Genomic DNA, 16,074 nt, shown 5'->3' on the forward strand with positions numbered 1-16,074 from the left:
TTAAATAATTTTGCCTGAGTTGCGAACAGATGTATGTAAAGCCTTACCTGATAACTTCGGCGTTAACAGATGTAACTGTGATGTGAACAGGTGTCAACAGTTGAGGCTGGGGTTTGAACAGGTACGACGTGCATGAATTAGTGCACCAGAGGCGTGAATAATATTGGACGACGTATTATGAGCTTTGATTTTAGTTCTAGCAATTGCGTAAGGTATGAACACTTGTGACTTGCCGAATCTTAGCACAACAGATGTGAGTGTGGATTAAACACATGTGGTCGTGGGGGTAAACATGTTTATTACTGGTGTGCATAAAGAAAAAACGTAGGTAATTATCACTAATTGGTTAGATTTTGACTTGAATAAGGAACTCTTAACACAAAGGGCAAAACGGCTAACCATTCAATATATGTACGAGGACCTTGGCGACGGGTGCGCTGCTGGGGTTACAGGAATATGTGCCGGAGTCCTTGAGAGAGGCGCGCCTCACTAAGAGGTTGGACGTGGTCCTGGCACCTTTCTCCGTCACCACACTCACCCCGCCTCGGTCGCTGTCGTACGTGATCACCTGCACCAACACACAACCATTACTCACACATACTATAATAACATCACTACTATTATAACAACAATTACTAATACTATTTCCACAAATACCCAACTTACTATTACTAATAATATAATTACTCTTACTGATACTACCACAACTTCTAATATTATGATAATGTTGGTTGGATGAACTAGATCATGACTGATAATGTGTACCAACCTGTTGGGCGTCTTAAAGCATAAAACTGTAATACAGAACAATGAAGGAACAAGTCATTATAAGTCAAGCCCAGCAGGCAGTAGAGAGAATTTGGACCTTGGACGGACTTCTAGTCATATGTAGCAATTATGCAATAAGAAGAATTTCCTTGTTAACATTTAACCTAGATATATTATATTGCAAAAAAATATATGTAAACCTGGAAGAGAAGATTGAACATTTATAAATAGGATTTTAATGAGATAGGAGTTATGAAGTACTTAATTAAAAAGGACAGATATAAAACAAAAATATTGGAAGGAAGAGACAATTAATATGCTAATGGTTTACTAAACAAATAATAGAATTACTATCTTATAAATGTTTCAAAAACTTCCAACTTCATTAAAGAAATGAGTTTAACTTATGAAGATTACTGAGATAGAAGACAAATGTTAATGTCGAGTATAGACATCGAGTATGGTCGACTTTAGCAACGCGAGAGTCGGTGATATTGGAGAGAACGATCCATTGTTTGCAAACTTGGCTTTTGTAACATTGGATATTTCTAATGTGAATAACAACGGAAACGATTATGGTATGACAGACAGCAACAGCACATCAGACAGGGAATTCACCCTACAGTTTTATCACCTTTCTAAGGTGCCATCCGGTCAAGGTGAACTTTCTAAGGTGACATCCGGTCAAGGTGAACTTTCTAAGGTGACATCAGGTCAAGGTGAACTTTCTAAGGTGACATCCGGTCAAGGTGAAGAATGCCTATAAGTGAGGAAGGAAGACGTGTGTATGTAGCCAGTCTGTGAGCACACAGCAGGTAACAATGTTGCCTCATCTGACCACAGTGATGCAGGCAAGTCACACACAGCCACACAACAGAAGAGTAAGGGGAGACATGATGACCACCTACAAAATTATCAGGGAACTTGACAGGGTGGACAAAGACAAACTCTTCAGCACGGGTGGAACACGAACAAGGGGACACAGGTGGAAACTTAGTACCCAAATGAGCCACAGAGACGTTACAAAGAATTTTTTCAGTGTCAGAGTAGTTAACAAGTGGAACGCACTAGGAAGTGATGTGGTGGAGGCTGATTCTATACACTGTTTCAAACGTAGGTATGATAGAGCCCAATAGGCTCAGGAACCTGTACACCAGTTTATTGACAGTTGAGAGGCGGGACCAAAGAGACAAAGCTTAACCCCCGCAAGCACAACTAGGTGAGTACGAATAGGTGAGTACATCGCTGCCATCCCTCTCCCTCACCACCTTCCCTCTCCTTCACCACCTTCCCTCTCCCTCACCACCTTCCCTCTCCTTCACCACCTTCCCTCTCCTTCACCACCTTCCCTCTCCCTCACCACCTTCCCTCTCCTTCACCACCTTTCCTCTCCCTCACCACCTTCCCTCTCCTTCACTACCTTCCCTCTCCCTCACCACCTTCCCTCTCCCTCACCACCTTCCCTCTCCTTCACCACCTTCCCTCTCCCTCACCACCTTCCCTCTCCTTCACCACCTTCCCTCTCCTTCACCACTTTCCCTCTCCCTCACCACCTTCCCTCTCCCTCACCACCTTCCCTCTCCCTCACCACCTTCCCTCTCCCTCACCACCTTCCCTCTCCCTCACCACCTTCCCTCTCCTTCACCACCTTCCCTCTCCCTCACCACCTTCCCTCTCCCTTACCACCTTCCCTCTCCCTCACCACCTTCCCTCTCCTTCACCACCTTCCCTCTCCCTCACCACCTTCCCTCTCCCTCACCACCCTCCCTCTCCCTCACCACCATCCCTCTCCCTCACCACCTTCCCTCTCCTTCACTACCTTCCACAACCTTCACAACCCTCTACCACCTCCCTACCATTCACCGCCTTCTCAACTCTTCACGATTTTCCGTTCATCACTGTATTCATCATCTTCACAGAACACTATGTACAGCAGTAAAAACATCTACATGTCAAACTAACATTTAATCATCACATAGAAAATAGTATAATTGTTGAATCTTACTGAGGATGAAGTCTGGCATTTAGCAAGATGGAAAATTAGTATAATTTCTCATTTCATATAATGGGTGTGGAGGTGGATGAGGGTCGGCCCCTCCCCATCTATGACCATCCCCAAACACACAACAGTCACCCTGCAGAGCTGATATGGATGGCAGTCACCCTGCAGAGCTGGTATGGCTCTGTTATGGATGGCAGTCACCTCTGAAAAGCTGGTATGGATGGCAGTCACCTGTACAGAGCTGGTATCACTTTCGAGAGCCGATTTCATTTCAAATAACGTCCATTTTTGATCATAGCGCGTTTTGAGTGAAAAGCGACGTGATTTTTAAGAGACGAGTTGAGCACACAGTGGTAAACTCTCTCACCTCTTGAGGCCCACATGAGGAGGGAGGTGAACTTAACACCTTCACACACTCACAGATAAAATAAACACACACACTCGCTCTCTCGTCATTCCTTCCTCCAGAGCACCGCTTCTGAACCAAGTCAGCTGCTGCTGACTTGGTTCAGTAGATGGAGAAAAAACATAAGTGAAACATCACTGCTGTAACCTTTGTAGTTGACAGAACTCACACGAATAAAGGGAGCCAGGAATGTGATGCAGCTCTTCATCCCCAGTGTTCAACCTCCCGTAGATAAATGTTTCTCAAAACTAAAGAAAAAGAACATTCTGGCTTTGTTTCTTTCACTTGCAGTGTGTGGCACAGAGGACAGATGTGGCAACTGTGCCTCTGTGGCGCCTCGAGGTGTACAGACACACAGCAAGTCAGGAAGACAAAGGTCAGCCCCTGGAGACGTAGGGCACTTCGTCTTGGGTCCTCGTCTGCCTAAGATGACAGGGAAGGGAACCAGCAGGAAAAAGTGCCAAGCCATTACCACTATACGGCACTTAGAATGGATCAGGATAAGGACGGGGGGAAGGGGGGGGGGGGAAAGCCTGATCAGGTTTTGTACCAAAAATGATGCCTTCTCCTTGTCTGTTTGTACGCCTTTTTATCCCGTAAATGAGCCACCGGCTCTTTCCCTTTAACCATTTAAGAACAGCTGAGTTATCTTCCTCCTGTCTCGCCCTGAAGCGAGACTCAAGATCCGGAGAAGTTAGAAAACTGAATGACGATGCTTCTCTCTCTTCTCAAACTGGCAAAATCCAATTGAAATATATATCTTTGGGTCCTTTAAGCCATGAGCAGCAAGTGGAAAGACTGGTTTGGGGTTGCAAGAACTTGTTGACTCCTGTCGGAAAATCCGACACCAATTACTAATATCAATGCAATTGCAGATAATATTGCTGCGTTGTATACACAAGTTACCCATAGAAAATGTAACTTATAGTGGAACTTTCCGTTTATAGAAAACGGGATATCATTGCCACATACTATTATAAATTCACCAGCTATTCTGCTGGGAATTATACTTAAATACATTAGTCTTTGGACTTTTACCATCATAAAACATCTCATTTGAATTAATTTAATTATCAGTATTAAAATAGAGTAAATGTGACCCTTCTATCACTTACTGACATCTGGACAAAGTAGGCCAGTAGCGTCAGTAGCGAGGGAGTGGTCAGCCATTGTTGTTAGACCTAAGACGCAGGGAGCAAATTCGGTTCCTGCTAATTTCTCTTGGACGAAGTGTTATGGAAACCAAAGGTCTGCCATCATCAACACGCTGTCAACAATAATCAAGGGAAGTGTTCTGCCAAAACCAGTTTATCTAATCATTTTTGGCCATTAATGTCAGTAGATAGGGCGACCGGTTAGAATGCGAACAGCCTCTTAATAAAAGGTAATTAAGTCGTGGTCTTTATTTTATCAATTATACAGTGTTTTCTCTGATATAGCTGTCATATATTAGGATTCTGGCTTTACAGCTAGGTTTCTTTTGACAGGTCAAGAAGAAGAAGCAAACTTTGTGTATCAGTTACTGGGTAACAGAAGCTGCCTCACACGAGGAAATTTGGTGTCTACAGCCTAGTTATACCTGGTGGACTAACCTGGCTGTATAATAAGATAAGGAACCTCCTCAATGTATACTAATATATGTAGTTTAATACTGTAGTTGATTGGCTAATTAAATTCAATATAAACCCCCCCCCTAATGTGTATGGATCGATTTGTGAGATTATTGCAGAAATACAGTCCAATTAACATCATACAAATTGCTATCAAAATATATAAATTTAAATTATAAATTCTAAATAAATTCATATAAATTAAATAAATATATAAATCTCACAGGTCGGTACCCACAACTCCATACAAGCAACTTATAAGCATTGTCTGTGTGTTGGTGAGGCTGCAGCGAGTGATGAGGGAGCTGTGGTTCATGAGAGAGCTCCCTCTGAACCATTGTGTACACCACGAGTTACCAGAAAAGACTAATATTGTTAAAAAACGCGGCACTCCAAAGGAGAAGTATCAGAAAAGACATAATCACCACATACAAAATAAATAGCTGCATGAAAAAAAATGAAGACAAGTACAGACTATTTAGCATGGGTAGCACACGAACAAGGAAGCCAAGTTGGAAACTAAGCACCCAAAGAGACTTTTAAAAACACTGTTTTCAGTTGCATTACACTAAATCCAAGTGGTAGAAACAAAATCCATACATAGTTGTAACTCTCACCTTACTATTGTGTTTCCAGATGACGTAGGAAGGAGGCTTGGGCGTGTAGTCCACCACGCACGTCAAGTTGATGTTGCTGTCCTTGTTGATGAAGATGTCTCCGCCGCCATATATGGTGGTCTTGGGCTCTGCCGACACATACACTCTTAGTATACATGGTTCTCTCTCTCTCCCTCTCTCTCTCTCTCTCTCTCTCTCTCTCTCTCTCTCTCTCTCTCTCTCTCTCTCTCTCTCCTCTCTCTCTCTCTCTCTCTCTCTCTCTCTCTCTCTCTCTCTCTCTCTCTCTCTCTCTCTCTCTCTCCTCTCTCTCTCTCTCTCTCTCTCTCTCTCTCTCTCTCTCTCTCTCTCTCTCTCTCTCTCTCTCTCTCTCTCTCTCTCTCTCTCTCTCTCTCTCTCTCTCTCTCTCTCTCTCTCTCTCTCTCTCTCTCTCTCTCTCTCTCTCTCTCTCTCTCTCTCTCTCTCTCTCTCTCTCTCTCTCTCTCTCTCTCTCTCTCTCTCTCTCTCTCTCTCTTCTCTCTCTCTCTCTCATCAATCTTATGAGAAAGCTGCATGAACGCGCAAGCCATATATCACTAACAACTCTTTGACCCGGCCAGGATTCGAACCCATGCCGTTCAGGATCACCCCTAAACATACACAGTACCGTGACCACCGCACTAATGATCGTCTAAAACGATCAATCGAACGTTAGACGATCATTGGTGCGGTGGTCACGGTACTGTGTACGTTTAGGGGTGATCCTGGATTCGAATCCTGGCCGGGTCAGAGTTCTTAGTGATATATATATATATATATATATATATATATATATATATATATATATATATATATATATATATATATATATATATATATATATATATATATATATATATATAGTGACGGTGTTCCACCCTACATCTTGATTATCTTGAGATGATTTCGGGGCTTTAGTGTCCCTGCAGCCCGGTCCTCGACCTGGCCTCCACCCCCAGGAAGCAGCCCGTGACAGCTGACTAACACCCAGGTACCTATTTTACTACTAGGTAACAGGGGCATAGGGTGAACGAAACTCTGCCCATTGTTTCTCGCCGGTGCTCGGGATCGAACCCGGGACCACAGGATCACAAGTCCAGCATGCTGTCCGCTCGGCCGACCGGCTCATGCTTCCTATTCCAGCGTAAAGAGTCATATCTCGGCAATCCGCACGTTCTCTGATGTTCAGGGAACATGTTGATATATATAAAGGTATTTAAAGTTATCGTGTGGGGGATGAATTTGCTGATTTAGTTTTATTACTACAGGTGGCTTACGCCCTTTACTATCGCAAGATGGCGCCGAGACAAGAAGTTTGCCGCCACAGGAGCCAAGCGCCAGGCATCTGGTGATTGGCCAGGTGAGGTCACATGACAGGATTGACCAATGGCACGGCGCCCCTGGTTGTTGTGACATCACAGGGCGGAGGGAACGGGTCGGCCCAGTGCCCTGGGAGCTCAGTGTATCACCGCATACCATTGAGCTTGGACATGCTCAAGTGAGCTCTCAGTTTGGAGGCTAGGAAGCCCTAGCCAGTAGACCCAAGCGGCCGCATCAATTCTACAGACGTCGAGGAAGATTAGTTGATTCCTGGGGAGTGCATGGAAGCATTGTTTAGTTGGTGTTAGAGCACCAAGAACTCTTTTGCTGAGAGTTTACAACAGAAGTGAACGTTGGCGCTGGGAGGGTCGTGTATGACGCCCTGTGGGCCGCGTTCTGACACATCAAGCGAGCTGTTGTGACCGGGGTCAAGTCTACTGGAAGGGGAGACACTGAACCAGACTGCAAGTTTGTCTACAGTTCCAGTGAAGGAAAAGAGAGACGATGTGCACAGAGACCTGCCTTGAATGCTAAGGAGGAGGAGGACCTGTCTTCCGGGAGTGAGCACGGAGAGGATGCGCAAGATGACTGCAAGTCATCTAAGGACCTTGTGTGTACCGGACCTTGATCAACGGAGGACCCACCCCGGGGGACACAGGACCTTAACGATCATCGCCAGAGGATATGTTGACTTTGTAGCAGAGAGAATTAAGGTAGATAAATTCCCTCCCAACACGTGCCTGCCCCACCGTCGAGGCCTGGCGGGCATGATAACGTGCCTGCCCCACCGTCGAGGCCTGGCGGGCATGATAACGTGCCTGCCCCACCGTCCAGGCCTGGCGGGCATGATGACGTGCCTGCCCCATCGTCCAGGCCTGGTCAATCCAACCAGCCCATCAGCTCTCCCGCCTTGTGTTATACCACCATATTGCTCTATTAGTAAAACATTTTATGAAATATTTTTTTTTGTTTTGATAGTAACATTAATACTATTATGCCAAGACTATGTCTGGTAGCAGCAGAAATAGTTCTGGAGGTGTTAAGAGGAAGATGGTTGTGATATCCATTATAGATAAGTTACTTGTTATAGAACTCTGACACTGGTCCGTGGGAGTGAGAGTTGCTAAGGAATTTGGTATAGACAATAGTACTGGCTATGATATAAGGAGACAAAAAACTGAATACATGGAATACATTGCAACCAGTGAGGGTGCAAGTTATAGTAAGGGAGGTTCAGTAGTGAAACTCTGACGCCTTCACACAATGTACAGCGGGATAAGGCTAAGTACAAGTGGTCTGCACAGCACCGCACAGCTAGGGAGACAGTTCACAATGCATAAATAAGAAAAGCTGCGAGTCGGTTTGCAGCCAGCCTTGGTATACAGGATTTACAGGCAAGTGATGGGTGAATTGCAAGAGTTTAAAGAGAGGCACAATACTGTGAAGAGGAAATTGAACAATTTAAACATAAATTATGAGCATAAATTTTATCTAATAATTTATATTCGTGTCAAATCTATAACTCCAATACAGCCCAGTGATGAAACTGGGCAGAATTGGAGGAGTTTGTCTGAAAAAAAATGTAGCTGTGATCGAGTGTTGTGTGCCAGGGTGAGGTTTACAAGGACAGACTGTCAGTCTTGGAGTGTACCAATGCCGACGGCACACACACAAGCATGTGAACAACTTTTGGTAAATCCAAGAAACCAAGAGTTAAAGGAACATTGCTTGGACAATCTGCTTGTAAAATATCATAGCTAAAAGAATCTATGGTTTACACATATCTTTGTTGGTTTCATGATGTGTTTTGCAAGGACGTTCATGACCATCAACTTAAGAAACACGAAGAAGGTGAGGCCAGGGGAAGTTCGGGCTTTGATGTTGTTTGATAATGCACCTGCTCACCCCAGTATTGAGTCCTTAACCACACATGATGGCAAGATAACATGCATGTCACTTCCTCGTAATACCACCTCCTCATCCAGCCTATGGTTCCGGGAGTTATCTGTGCCAAGAAGACGTTGTACCCAAAAAAATGATCAACGAAGTTTTCATTGTTCTGGCTCTCGAGGAAGATGAGGATCTTGGTGTCGATACCAGGGCTAATAAAACCTTTAAGAATTTTAAAAACATTTGTGGGGTTCCTGGTGTAATTCTTAATGCAGAATATAACTTAAATGAACTCAAATTAAATTCAGACTTAGTGTAACTTAATTCAAAACAATTCTATTGGATAAAATCAAAAGTTTAAACGACAGACTACACAAATTATTCGAGGGATCTGCTACTAATTGATTCAACGGAAATAAACGAAAATGCGAGTTGACATAGGTGGGTGTGATGGTGAAGACTGGCATCTAATGCCATATCATAGTGGTCCAGCAACTGCGACAGGCAAGAGCGCCCTGTTCTGAAACCATGTTGTCCGGGGTTATGGAGATGCTGTGATTCCATGTATTTTGTGATCTCACTTCTTAGCACTCTCTCAAAGAATTTTATGATGGTTTAGGGCAAACCTGTCCCACATCTGTAGCAGGTCATTTGCATGTGCCTGTTCATTTAGGCTACTTCCTGGTATTCTTTCTGATATAACTGTATTAGCCAGGTGCTTCCATTTCAGGTGCCATAGGTTGAAGTCCCCAAGCAGGATGATGTTCAGGGCTGGATTTGTGAGGTTTTCCAAGCAGTGCTCTATTTTCATTAGTTGGTCTTTAAACTGCTGATGATTTGCCTCCGGTGACTTACATACAAGGACAATAACTACATTTAAGATCTGCATTTTGACTATCAGCACTTCCACCATATCATTTGTGGTGTTTAGCAGCTCAGTGCTGATGAGTGTGTCTTTGATATAAAGGCTGATCCAACCCCTGAAGCCTGTGTTTCCTGTCACATCTGAAAAGATTGTACTCCGAAATCCATATTTCACCATCATGGTAGTCCTTGGTGTGAGTTTCCGTTAGGGCTACAAACACTGCATTTGCCTCGTGTAGGAGACCATCTATGAATTGCACTTTGTTGGATTTGCATGCTTTTATACCCTGAATGTTGGCAAATAAAAATGATGCTATGTTTGTGGAAGTGTTGGATGCTTTACTTGGTGTTAATATCTGAGGCTCTGGTAAGGAGGCCACTGTGTTTGTGTCCTCTCCAGCATTTGACCGAGTTGGTGGTAGAGTCTGGACATTTCTAGCCATTCTTCTCCTCCTCCTCTTGCTATAAAATCATCCTGGTAAACAGTGTTGTGGCTGCTTTCCTCGAGGCGGTTTGTCAGTCTTATTTGCCTGGTACCCCTTGTATGGAAAGATGGACATTCCATATTGAAGCATTCTTTCCTATCTAAGGAGTTCTTGCAAAGTTCTGGGTGAAAAAATTGACAGCTTTCGGTACATTTACCCGTACTAAGGAGGATTCTGCAATTTCGAGGGTGATCGTACTTACATATTCCATTTGTTCTTCCCGATATCCCATGTTTACAAGTATCCCAATTATAATAACCACAGGTTTCGGGCCCCTTGTTTTGTTCCCCTTTGCGCGAGACCGCGATCTGCTGCGGCGCCACTCCCGACACCACACTCTGCTGTGGCGCCACTCCCGACACCACACTCTGCTGTGGCGCCACTCCCGACACCACACTCTGCTGTGGCGCCACTCCCGACACCACACTCTGCTGTGACGCCACTCCCGACACCACACTCTGCTGTGGCGCCACTCCCGACACCACACTCTGCTGTGACGCCACTCCCGACACCACACTCTGCTGTGGCGCCACTCCCGACACCACACTCTGCTGTGGTGCCACTCCCGACACCACACTAAGCTGTGACGCCACTCCCGACACCACACTCTGCTGTGGCGCCACTCCCGACACCACACTCTGCTGTGGTGCCACTCCCGACACCACACTCTGCTGTGGTGCCACTCCCGACACCACACTCTGCTGTGGTGTCACTCCCGACACCACACTCTGCTGTGGCGCCACTCCCGACACCACACTCTGCTGTGGCGCCACTCCCGACACCACACTCTGCTGTGACGCCACTCCCGACACCACACTCTGCTGTGACGCCACTCCCGACACCACACTCTGCTGTGGCGCCACTCCCGACACCACACTCTGCTGTGGCGCCACTCCCGACACCACACTCTGCTGTGACGCCACTCCCGACACCACACTCTGCTGTGGCGCCACTCCCGACACCACACTCTGCTGTGGTGCCACTCCCGACACCACACTCTGCTGTGGCGCCACTCCCGACACCACACTCTGCTGTGGCGCCACTCCCGACACCACACTCTGCTGTGGCGCCACTCCCGACACCACACTCTGCTGTGACGCCACTCCCGACACCACACTCTGCTGTGGCGCCACTCCCGACACCACACTCTGCTGTGACGCCACTCCCGACACCACACTCTGCTGTGGTGCCACTCCCGACACCACACTCTGCTGTGGCGCCACTCCCGACACCACACTCTTCTGTGGTGCCACTCCCGACACCACACTCTGCTGTGACGCCACTCCCGACACCACACTCTGCTGTGGCGCCACTCCCGACACCACACTCTGCTGTGGCGCCACTCCCGACACCACACTCTGCTGTGGCGCCACTCCCGACACCACACTCTGCTGTGGTGCCACTCCCGACACCACACTCTGCTGTGGCGCCACTCCCGACACCACACTCTGCTGTGGCGCCACTCCCGACACCACACTCTGCTGTGGCGCCACTCCCGACACTTAATGGAACTAGCAAAAGGAAGTAAAGCCACAAAAATATATTATATTTTTTATTGCAAATACTTCAAGATTCGGCTAATATTATTAGCTGAATCTTATTTGTATTATTCTGTTCATGTGAATATTGATTTTTTGGCTTCAGATCCATTACGATTCATGGCTCAGATCTTTTACCGCGTTCATATGTGGCCATTTAAACATTGTGCAGAATATACTTTCCACCTTTTTATTTATTGTCTGAAAATTTGCAAATTTTGCTGTTGAGTCCTTTGTCTAAATCGTTCAAATATGTTTAACAACACAGGTCCCATTATATAGCACATTTACACACAATTTGCAATGCGTTTTCATTCAGAACTAAGTCCATATATGATAATTCTTTGTTTAATTCGAAATAATATTTGCCTAATGGACTTAACAACAATCCCACAAACTCTAACTTTTGCGTATTTCGTGAAGTAAGTTATCAGAGGATTTGCTAAACTAAAGGTATAGAATGAAATCATTCTTTCAATTCTAAGGTGCCTGAAATATTCTGGACTCGAATGAGAGTAAGTTTATCAAAGACGAGCGGCCTGTAGTAAAACCATGTTGTCAATTTTGTATCAATCTATGGTTTTTTACAACGTAAACAAATGCCTCATGCAATTATCGACTCAAGTAATTTTCCTAAAATAGACCATCAACTCCTTAGCCGAAAATTAGAGTCACGTGATTTGTCTCAATTCTCAAACATCGGTGGCACCTTTGTAACAATACAAGCAACCTGGACCTCACTGTAACTCATGTTTACCTCCTCTCATTCACATACACTTTACTCACCAACACCTAGCACTGTATTCATCCACACTCGGTACTGTAGTCACCCACATCTGGGACTGTATTGACCAACATCTGAAACTCTACTCCCCCACACGTGGTATTGTATTGACCTGAACATAGTACTGTACTCACCTACAACTCTGAGCCAGATGTAGTGCCTCAAGGGCGGTGTTGTAGACACCTGACACTCGTACATCCCGGAGTCCCGTACCTGAGCGAACCTGACGGTGAGAGCCCAGTCCTCAGAGCCAGCTGTGTGTACAGCCCTGAACCTCTGGTCAGATGTGTAGGTGTACGGTCCCACCGTCAGCAGGTGTGTATCCCTGTGTCGCAGCCATGACACCTGTGAACCGGAGACACCTGTACTAGTGAAGTCATTGATGGTGTGTTGCTCGGTGTATCAGCCAAAACACCTGTAGGGAATGGGACACCTGTATTAGTGAAGGCATTAATGCTAAAAAGCTTGGCTTGTCAGGCGTATTGATACAAGTGTTGTCGTCTTGCCCATACATTGAGAGCGTCGGGGATGTGATAGTTGCCACTTGGGCATGTGAAGGCTCGCACGACTATCGTCTTCTTGTTGGCAATCTGTCCGGTTTTGGGAGAACTCTCCATCAGTATGTTAGTGGTCTTCGTACTCCTGCTGTCCTGACTATCAACTTACTTACGAAGAACTCTTCAGACACCAAACTCAACACCTTGAAAGAGACGAAAGCCGTCTATGCCTTTACATTCTAAACTGGGAAATTTCAGCCCCAAAGCTCCAAAAATATAAAGGCAGAATGACAAGCCTCTTTCAAGGTGCCTGACACAAGGAACAAGTTTCTAGCCAAGGTGTTATAACATCAAGACACAGACCATGAGACACTGACCAGCATGACCCAGATAGTCTACACAAACTGCTGCACCATCTTCTAAACATACAAGATGTAATTCACATAAAATACACTAATTTAATTACCAACAACCAGCTACACATTTTATTTATTTTTCCTTCAGTAAGACCAAGAGAGAGCTGGTTGTTTTCATTCCCTCTACTGCATCAGTCAACCCAGCCTCCTGAAATGATAATACTTAATATTTCTATTTGTTGGAAAAGTACCAATATGTAGTGATGGTGCGCCAGTAAGCCACTTTTTTTTGTACTATTAAAATTATAGACTCCGGAAAATTAAACTAAAAGCCCAACTTAAATATTCCTAGGGTTTGTATAACACATACGTACTATCTTAGGACTAAGATAACAAGTATTATTCCTAGAATTGCTAGGAGAGTTTATGTTTATGTTGTTTTAAATTGAATAACAGTTATTCAATTCTTTTCTTCACCTAAAACAACATGACTTTTGCTGAACTCCTCTTCCAGCTGAACTCTGATGCAAGAGCATTAGTAAGAGGGATAGAAGCCCTAAATCAGAAAATAGTAAATACGGAATATGCTGTCATATTCAATGAGACATGCATATATATATATATATATATATATATATATATATATATATATATATATATATATATATATATATATATATATATATATATATATATATATATATATATATATATATATATATATATATATAGGGAAGGGAGTACCACCTCTGGCTGGAAGAAGGGGGACCCATAGCCTCGGAGGAAACCACACATAACGCATTGGAGGGAATGTGGGTCCCCTCCAATACAGTTTCTGTGTGCTTTTCTCCTACCACCCCCTTCCTTTTTTTTCCCCTTATTGTGTATTTAAAGGTTACAAAACATACAAGACAAATGCCTAAAGGTTATGGATCTCTTGACGCTCCTCCGCTTCTGGACAGGAACCGAGGACGCAGCAAGCATTTCCCCTCTGGATCGCCACACTGAGACGCTGAAATAAAAAACTGGAAGCCCTTGGGTCTCTGGTGACGTCAATGAGCTTGGACCCCAATTCCTTGAGAAATCCCAAGGCACTCTTGCCCCAGGGGCCATGCGTCTCAGACGCTATGGGAACAAAGAGGTATTGACCTTCCAGTCACCTGTACTTGAGTGATTTTGCTGTTTCCCTGTGGTTGGCCGCCCCACCTGCTTGATCAGCTCCGAAGTGTACATAGGTGTCAGCCTGGGTGGATACACATGTGTAGTCCCACACCAACTGTCTACCCTCCTTCCATGAGTATATGGTGATGCCATCAGGGCGAAGTGCTGGGAAATCCGGGTTTTGGACCCCTAGGATGCGAGGTTCTCTCTCCGCTGGGCACCCAGCTGAGGCGAGGCTTCTCTTGATGATGTCATTGACCTCGTTGTGTCTTGCATGCCAGCCCTTTGTGCTTCCGCAATGCAACCCATGCAGTCCGTATTGGTCTGCTTCCACCCTGTTGCAAATACACTTGTATTCAGTGTGAATTGGGGCACCAAGGCGGAGGGCCACTGCTACACGAAGGGATTCTGGATCTAGGCGCGTGCCCATTGCAGACATGGGTACTGCCAGGAGGAAGTCTCCTGCATGGGGGGCACGCACTGCTCTGAGGCGGGCTTTCTCCTTGTCTGATGTTGCGACGCTTAGCATGGCATCAGCTACTTTTTCCACTAGAGGGTGGTCCCAGCCGGACTGTTTGTGTTGTTTTGTTGGCTCTATAATGGTTGCTGGGGCTGCAAGAACATTCCACTGATTTGAACATTCAGTGAAAGCAGGATCGTGTATTCCTGCTGAATCTCTCAGGGTTGCAGGTAAAATATCTCTGACGAGGTCGTGCGATGCATGAGAGGAGGAAAGGAAGGCCGGTAGAGCAATTTGGGAGGCTGTGCGGACACCAAGGCCGCCGAGTCTTACAGGAAGGGTTGCTTGCTCCCACTGAGAGTCGTCCAATGGCAGGTTCAGGACTTTCACCAGCGTGGACCTCAGAAGGGTGTCATAAACATTTAACTTAGGGCTGCTGTAGGATGGAGAACATCTCAGAAAGTAGGTCAACTTAGGGAGAGACAGGCATCTTGTAAGGAGAAAGAGAGCATCATGGGCATCAATCTTGTCAATCCTGTCCTGCATTCTCTTTAGGTCAGTGATTTTTGCAGCCAGGACCTCCTCGATTGCTCGTGGGCCAATGGGGGCACCCAGGAGAGTGCAGTCCGGTGGCTCGACAACGAGAATGTCTGGAAGAGCATTTTGTATTTGCCCAGTGATGTCTGGGTTGCGGGAGATTATTTCACATTTGGATGCATTGAGAATGAGGCCTAAGGCTGCTCCCTGCTCCTGGATTTTCCTTATATCCTCCAAAATGGTTTCCGGAGTTCCAGCTAGAGTGCCATCATCCAGGTACCAGATGTTTAGCTCGCTTGTCAGACTATCAGTGACCTCTTTGATAGCTAGGCAGAAAAGGAGGGGGGCTAAGGGGTCACCTTGTTGGACACCTTCACAGGAGTTTATTTCATGCTCCCCAAAAAGAAGCTTAGAGTCCCCACTGTAGCACGATCGGATGAATGGGTAAAGGGGACGGAAATGGTTGTGTACAGCCCTGAGGACAGCGTCTCGTCTGACTTGATTGAAGGCATTTTGGAAGTCAAGCTTTACTAGTGCCTTCTGGTCCGGGAGATCAACAATGTAAGCCCGCGCTGCATGTGCTGCAGCTTCACAACCTAGGGGAATCCCAAACCCGAGCTGATGAGGTTTCAGCAAGGTGGCTGCTTCCTGGCTGATAGATCTCACTGCAGCCTTAGCTACAAGGCGTCGGAGGGTGTTGCCAACGGCAATGGGCCTGATACCCCTATCCTTCTTCTTTAGAGCACAGAGTGCTGCTCCATAAA

At 45.6% G+C, this 16,074-nt stretch overlaps 1 protein-coding gene across 1 annotated transcript in view; it reads right to left on the reverse strand.

Moving 5' to 3' along the window:
* The window catches only part of LOC123759125 (zwei Ig domain protein zig-8), a 267,274-nt gene that overhangs the window by 24,492 nt on the left and 226,708 nt on the right, over positions 1 to 16,074 (reverse strand). The window contains exons 4-6 of the mRNA XM_045743995.2: positions 12,434 to 12,644; positions 5,404 to 5,531; positions 400 to 568 (exon numbers count right to left, since the gene is read on the reverse strand). Of these exons, the coding sequence (XP_045599951.1) occupies positions 400 to 568; positions 5,404 to 5,531; positions 12,434 to 12,644 (508 nt within the window). The remainder of the gene's footprint in view (positions 1 to 399; positions 569 to 5,403; positions 5,532 to 12,433; positions 12,645 to 16,074) is intronic.

This window comes from Procambarus clarkii, chromosome 15 (genome assembly GCF_040958095.1).
Source record: "Procambarus clarkii isolate CNS0578487 chromosome 15, FALCON_Pclarkii_2.0, whole genome shotgun sequence".
Classification (NCBI taxonomy): domain Eukaryota; kingdom Metazoa; phylum Arthropoda; class Malacostraca; order Decapoda; family Cambaridae; genus Procambarus; species Procambarus clarkii.